Source organism: Colletotrichum acutatum, assembly GCF_030867785.1.
Source record: "Colletotrichum acutatum strain CBS 112980 chromosome Unknown BDZ83scaffold_26, whole genome shotgun sequence".
Lineage (NCBI taxonomy): Eukaryota > Fungi > Ascomycota > Sordariomycetes > Glomerellales > Glomerellaceae > Colletotrichum > Colletotrichum acutatum.
Genome location: NW_026849020.1, coordinates 1 through 6,747, shown reverse-complemented (window position 1 = coordinate 6,747; position 6,747 = coordinate 1). Strand labels below are relative to the sequence as shown.

Sequence of the window (6,747 nt, the reverse complement as noted above, 5' to 3'; positions counted from 1 at the left end):
TTGCAATTAACTGAAAAGAAGAAAATGCTGTCAAAAACCGTTCCAGAAGAGATCCCCAAAGTTCCATGTTTTTCTGTCGGGTTTTGGGGTTTCTCAGAGGTGCGTGCAAGTCGAGTTCTTGCCCGGCGAAACGTTAAACCGCGCCAGGGAGCCACTCAAAACCCAGCGCCTTGACTTTGTTGTCTCGCGCCCCCCAACCACCCTTCGACCCATCGTTCTCTCGAGCTTAGCACACTACCAATTTCTCATCCTCGACCGCAAAAGATAGCCACCATCTCACATCCACTTTCAATCGTATAAGTCACAAATATCAGGATACCATCCACGCGAATCGCCGACATCATCCGTCGCATTCGCCATGAATAAAAATTGGAATGACAGAGCCGACAAGGATCTGTTCTTTACCATCCTGTCCGTGAAGAACATTGGCGTCATCAGCGGTTCAGAATGGACCACCATCGGCAACCACATGCGCACACTGGGTTACGGCTTTACCAATGAGGGTTGTAGGTGAGTTGGCGCGCCTCTCCTTCATGTTTATCCATCCGACCTACGCGCAACTTACTTCGCAGCGCACGAGGGCGTCATCATTGCGATTCGTTATTTCTAGAGAAATTGCGCGTACCTATGCGCCTTCACTTTTGCGCCGACCATTCTCTAGCCATCTGCATTCCCCGCTCTGTATTCCATCCTAGTCTTCTTAGTGCTCATTCTTCTCTGTTTCCCTCCTGGTCCCTTCAGAATGGACCTTAAACCCTATTGTGAAAGACAGAAGACGAAGTCAAGGACTGCCTTCAAGACACTTTTCGCACATTTCCTTGGGCCTCAAAACTATCACGTCATCTCGTTTCGCAAGGTTTCACTACAAGCAACTAGATACTCTGCAGCTGGGACGACTTGACCATCGATTCTGCTTCACCATAGCTTTCTCATCTTCTCATACCGAGCCCGCCTCCTTCGTTCCATTTACATACGGCAACTGACAGAATATAGACAACACTTTCAGGGCCTTCGTCGTGCCCAGCACAAGAGTGAGACAAATGGAGGGAGCCCTGACAACCCTCGCAAGGTTGACCCAACAACGAATCCAATCACTCGCCGTCCAGGCCCGGGTCGTGGGAGGCCCAAGAAGCAACCTCAGCAAGCCGCGCAGATGGCCATCGCCGTCTTGTCTGAGCAAAACGGTGAAGCCAGCCAGCCCAGCCAACTTAGTCAACTTGGACCCGATCAAGAAGTTCAAGCGGGTCAACCTCAACCTATTATTCAGCCCGACCTTCAAACCGATATAACCGATCTTCAGTCAAGTCTTCATCAGTCCGATCTCCCTCCCAGTCTTCAGCCCGATCTTCAGCACAACCACCAACCCGACCTTCAACAAAACCACCAGCCCGACCTTCAGCACGACCTGCAGCACGACCTTCAACACGACCACCAGCCCGAGCACCAGCCCAGTCACGAGGAGTCTATCCAAGATGACCACACCCACTTGGAAACATCAATCCTACCTGACAGTCTCATGTCGGAGTCTCTAGACCTTCCCCTTAAAGACGACGCTCTCGACTTGTCTCTCAAGGACGATAACGATGATGAACAAGACGGCCCCGATGCCAAGAGAATCAAGCTCGACAACCCTGCTCATGACCATGACCATCATTCTCTCGTCGATGACGAAGCTGTGTTAGCTTTGGCCGCGCACAGCGAACCCCCTTCTGATGGCTACAACTCCGAGTATCCCACAGCCGGCTTGACCGGTTCAGACCCGCACACTTCCTTCTTTGGTCCTGAGACATGAGAATAGTAGTCGACTCGCTTGAAAGCTTACGAGGCAAAGGCGGCGTCGGAAGCAGTGAATACATTCGAACTCGGCGGATTCGTTGATTTAGACTAGGTGTCAAATCTCTAAACCCGAGCCAGTCGATATTCCTCCTCCCCATCAGTTTTGTTAGGTCAAGGCGTTATGCATCAAAGCGGTAGCGGCATCAGGAGCGAGGTTATGAACACGACGAGGTGCTTGGAGTTTGGACTGATTAGGTTTTTCCATTGTCTGTGATCCTTCGACTTTCAAGGATACATGCTTAGCTGGCATTAACCGAGTGTTGTAATTGAGATTACTAGGTCTCTAGAACAATAAACTTAACAGAACTTGCCAGCTCTTTCTACCTGTCATACATTCCATCGAGATGAATCTACCTCAGACTCAAGAGCAAACGCTGTTCCATAATTCCCTTTCAAAAAAAAAGTCCACTGCCTTCTAGAACAACTCAGAGTTCGATGATGCACTAAGACACTCTGTGTCTACCAGCCTTCATGTGAGCTAAGCTATAGTTAAGGTAGTGGCTTGCTAATAGGTTGAAGACATCTAGAATGCTCCCGCCTTCTGAATTCCATGTGCCAGCTTGTTCATCAAGAGACTCCTGTTCTCCCGAGTTCTCTTCGTCATGAGGCGAGAAGGCTCTCGCCCCATGAGCTCCCCGTACCAACTTGTTTGCTTAATCATACGGTGGCTCTCGTCTTTCAGGTTTTGTTCACCAAGCCGAGTAAATATTCCCATTCTCTGAATAACATTGAACAATAAGAAGACTTTTGCCCTGATCGTTCCATCTGCTACTGTGAGAGGATGCTCTCGCCCTTTGGACTTCCTTGAGCAGCACGAAGGCTCTTGTCTTTCAAGTAACGTTTACCGGGCGGGAAAGGTGCTCCTTCTTTTGAGCTTGTTCGTCTGACATTCAGACAGACGCTTTGAGGCCGCTCCTATGATCAGGCGAGGCTGTAATCAGACGATGAGAGTGAGAATCTATATTGCTCTAGGCATTTTGGAAGGTAGTCCGAAGGCTCTCTCCCATTTAGTTCTGGTGATTGGGTATGTTTTTACCCTTTGAGTTTCTCGTCTCGCCTTCAGACGACTAGTTGCCTACCTTGAGACGGTTCAAACATTCAGACGAGGCACTGTTCAGACGAGTGAGATTTGATGCTGCTCTTGGCTGTGCAGTCAATAGTCAGAAGGCTCTCGCCTTTATGTTTTGTTGACTAAGGATGCTCTCGCCTTTGGAATCTATTAAGCAACAAGCAAGAATGCTCCTACTCTTTGAATTTCTCGTCTCAAATTCGGACGATTGGGTCCTTTGAGACGCATCATACCTTCAGGCGTGAATGTGTTCAGACGAGTGAGATGCAATGCTGCTCTAGGCCGTGTAACCAGATGGCTCTCGCCCTTTAAGTTCTATCTACTGAGGGTGCTCTCGCCTTTTGGGTTCCTAGTCCCGGCGTGTGTGCCAATCGGCGAGAGGACCCGGCCTCCTTGAGTCTCTATATAATTTCCTTCAGATCCGACCTCGAGAGCAATCTTTCTTTTCTTCTCTACACCTTCGACAATTCTCCTCCTCAACCATCATACAATCACCGTGGTCTCTTTACCAAAGCACAATTACAGAACATTATCTTCATGAACTATTCAGCCTTGCTATCTTCAACATCAACATTAACTTCACCATCATCAACGACAATCAAGACCAACATCGCAAACATGTCTGACAACAAGCAGAGCGGGAAATGGTCCAACCCGGTCTTTCTCCATAGCCTGGTCGTTGGCTTCTACGGCGAGCTGAAGAACGGCAGTCTCCCGCAGGAGGCTAAGTATCGTGTCGAGGCGAAGCTCCGTCGCGATGGCTTCGAGGACACCACCTGGGATGGTATCCGGTATGTACACGACTTTTTTTTTTTCTGTCTGGTTTCTGCTGTGGCATTTTTTTTGCTGCCTGCCCCTCCTGTCGGGGTTCTTTTTTTCTGTTCTTTGTTCTTGTAGTCAACCGGGAGCCGATCTGTCACTTTCGCTGCCTGCTACAAGTGGCTCAAGATACCCTTCTCATTCCCTTCTCTACACACTACGCACCCATATTGTCAGCCCCAATGTCTTTCTCTGACACAAACTTTTTTTTTCTTCACATTGCACGGATTGTTCCCCATCTAACCAACCCAATACTACACGAACGCCATCACCATGTCTGAGAAGTCTGCTCCCGGCGGCAAGTGGTCCAATCCGGCCCTCCTCGAGGCTCTGGCTATGGGATTCCATACCGTTGCCAAGGGTGAAGGCCTTACGAAGGAAGCCAAGGACGCCGTCATCCTGAAAATTCATGCCTATGGCTTCACGGATATCACCTGGGAGGCTGTCCGGTGTGTATCTCCCTCCTGCCCTCCTTTCCGCTATGGCGACTGCCTCTTTTCTCACCATGCCCTTCCTCCATTTATTTCTCGCCTTGCCCTCTTGCCTCTATCTCTTCTCTTCTCTTTCTTCTTCCATCTCTCATACTCAACCCATTTCTTATCAGCCTACATCAACTGTTCATTCTCCCTTCTACAAACATCATCACGTCAAGTTCCATCCATTTCTCCTACAGCACTTTGAAACATGTCTCGCTCTACGATCCGGTGGACGGCTGAGATCGATCAGCAGATCTTGGTCTCCATGGTCAAGACCATGGTCCCATCCACTGATCAGTACTCACTAATCATCGATGAGCTTCATGCCCTGGGTCACACCATGACCGTTTCTGCCTTGAAGTGCGCCTTCCCCCCTTTTCTTTCGGCCTTTTCCGCTTCTGCCTCTCTAGCACTCTCCTTCCTGCTACGCCCCAAATATACCTACCTTCCCCCAGATCAAGCGGTCTCTCACCTTTTTTCTTTTTTCTTTCCACTCTCATCTTCAATCTCATCTTCACTCCAACCACCACCGCTCGCCTATTTCATTACCACCTACCTTACATTGCTATTTCATACCACTGCCAATCAAGATGGCTCCAGTCACCATTTGGAACGATGAGGCCCGATCTGACCTTTTGGTTGCGCTTCTGTCGGTCATCAAGCCCTCTAAAGAGGACTGGGATCGCGTTCTACCTATAGTCCATGCCAAGGGCTATGTCTACAACGCCAATGCTGTCACGTATTTTCTGCCTTCCTTTCATGTTCATATTCCCTTGTCTCTCTGTTTTCTTTTCAAAGTTCAATAGCTTTTTGGTCTTAAGAAACTTTCGGTCTGCTCTAGGTGCTAACAAGCCCCTTCAGGCAGCACATCCAGAAGCTCCAGCGCAAGGAGCTTACCGCCGGCGACGGCGGCGACGGTGAGGCATCTGCCTCCGCCACTCCGAAGAAGGCTGGCAAGAAGGCTGCTACCCCCAAGAAGGCCGGTACCCCCGCTACCCCCAGAAAGCGCAAGACTCCCGCCAAGTCCAAGTTTAAGGTTGAGGAGGCGGATGAGGAGGACGAGGAGGACGAGCAGAAGGCTCCTCCTCCCAAGAAGCCGTGCACTCCTTCTCGCCCTAGGTAAGCCAAGTTGAATTTCTACTAGGGTCAAGTCTATCTCACTAATTACGTCTACGAAACAGCATGAAGGACGAGGTCCCTGAGGCCACCAAGACCAATGGTGCCAAGTTCGTCCCCGTCAACGAGGAGATCTAGATTCATTCTTCGACCCTCAACACTATCGATTCGACCACATCAACATGGCATTTCTAGGACGGTTTACTGGCTTTTCTGGAGTATGATATGGGAGGCTTGGATGAAAGATACGTGGGGTTTGGCAGCATTGGATCTTGATTTGAAGATCAATGGAACTGGCACAGGACTGGAGGTTATCACCTCATTGGGCAATGCATTTCGAGGCAGGTCATGAGATACCTGCGGATACGGGAAATTAACACTGAAAATTGAGAAGACTATTTTGCTTTCTCAAACTACTGCTTCTCTTTAAGCCTTGGCTGTCGCCTATCTCGACTTCCTGAGGATCTTCCGCACATTCCGCGTGCCCACCGCCACCTCCTGCTCACTTTAGTTGTAATCGCTCGATGATTCATGTACCCTTCTCATGAGAGACGGTGATCCCCTGTCAGGCGAAATGATTCTGACGTCAACCTGTGAATTTGAGGCAGCAAAGAAGAAAACGAGGAAGACTATGACGAGTGGCTGGCTGTCTATCTCATGGTCACAGCCCAGGAATTTTGGGCTCTTGGCTGAAGTAGAGCGAAACAGGTTGAGAAAGGGAGAATTGTTGCGTTTCCTGTCGATTATTGTGCCATTGCTGCCGGTGTAGAAGGAAGAAATTAGGCCAAGGAGGTTGTTTAGATTCTGTCGACTAGCTGTAGTGCACATACCGAAGGGCCTGAGAACCGTGTCCGCTTGTTTATTTCCACGAAAAGCACTTTGCTGAGTTACTTCGTACACCAGTAGCCGCACCTAGTACTCTCTGGGCTAATAGGTAGGATGTTATCCCGATGGAGGACACGCATCAAAAGTTCATGCGAACTGTTGAAGTTTCGTTTCTCTGCATCTCAAATCTCTTAGCCAAAGTTGACGTTGATGTCCTCCTAGACGGCGACTCGCCTCTGATACTTGCAAAATATTACAAAACATGAGGAAGAATACCACGACTATCACGGCCAGTTGTATCGAACGATGTGATCTCCTCTGACTTTGATGGAGATTTACATGGGAGGCCCAACGCCTCTCCCGGCGCAGGACTTGGCCTGAAGCAAGCGAATTCATGAAGTTCGGGGGAGAAACAGAGTTGTAAATGGATTGCCCTCGTGAGCATTTTATCTCGTCTTCCCAATATCTCCCAGATGTCACATGTCCCCCGGATGCGCAAGATACGATTCCCTTTGCGACGCCCAAGATCATTCAAGGGTCAAAAGCCACATTAAGACAAGTACAAACAAACATTCTCCCCCAAATAACAAATCCAACACCATCTAT

At 49.3% G+C, this 6,747-nt stretch overlaps 2 protein-coding genes across 2 annotated transcripts; both read left to right on the top strand.

The window, feature by feature from the left end:
* Nucleotides 1–358: 358 nt before the first annotated feature.
* Nucleotides 359–1,792, top strand: BDZ83DRAFT_750166 (uncharacterized protein; the record flags this gene model as incomplete). The annotated part of the gene is made up of 2 exons (XM_060513887.1): nt 359–510; nt 994–1,792. The coding sequence occupies 2 exons, from the start codon at nt 359–361 to the stop codon at nt 1,790–1,792; spliced, it is 951 nt and encodes a 316-aa protein (XP_060367197.1).
* Nucleotides 1,793–4,640: 2,848 nt separating this feature from the next.
* Nucleotides 4,641–5,712, top strand: BDZ83DRAFT_613464 (uncharacterized protein). Its single transcript, XM_060507762.1, has 3 exons — nt 4,641–4,939; nt 5,062–5,319; nt 5,382–5,712. Exons 1-3 carry the CDS (start codon nt 4,791–4,793, stop codon nt 5,452–5,454), a joined length of 480 nt encoding a protein of 159 aa, XP_060367196.1. The 5' UTR covers nt 4,641–4,790; the 3' UTR covers nt 5,455–5,712.
* The last annotated feature ends 1,035 nt before the right edge of the window (nt 5,713–6,747 follow it).

Bases quoted from the DNA above. Each gene is read 5' to 3' on its own strand.
- BDZ83DRAFT_613464 (XM_060507762.1), top strand. From the start codon at position 4,791: ATGGCTCCAGTCACCATTTGGAACGATGAGGCCCGATCTGACCTTTTG. The intron at 4,940-5,061 runs GTATTTTCTGCC...AAGCCCCTTCAG, and splicing joins TACAACGCCAATGCTGTCAC to GCAGCACATCCAGAAGCTCC. The intron at 5,320-5,381 runs GTAAGCCAAGTT...TCTACGAAACAG, and splicing joins TGCACTCCTTCTCGCCCTAG to CATGAAGGACGAGGTCCCTG.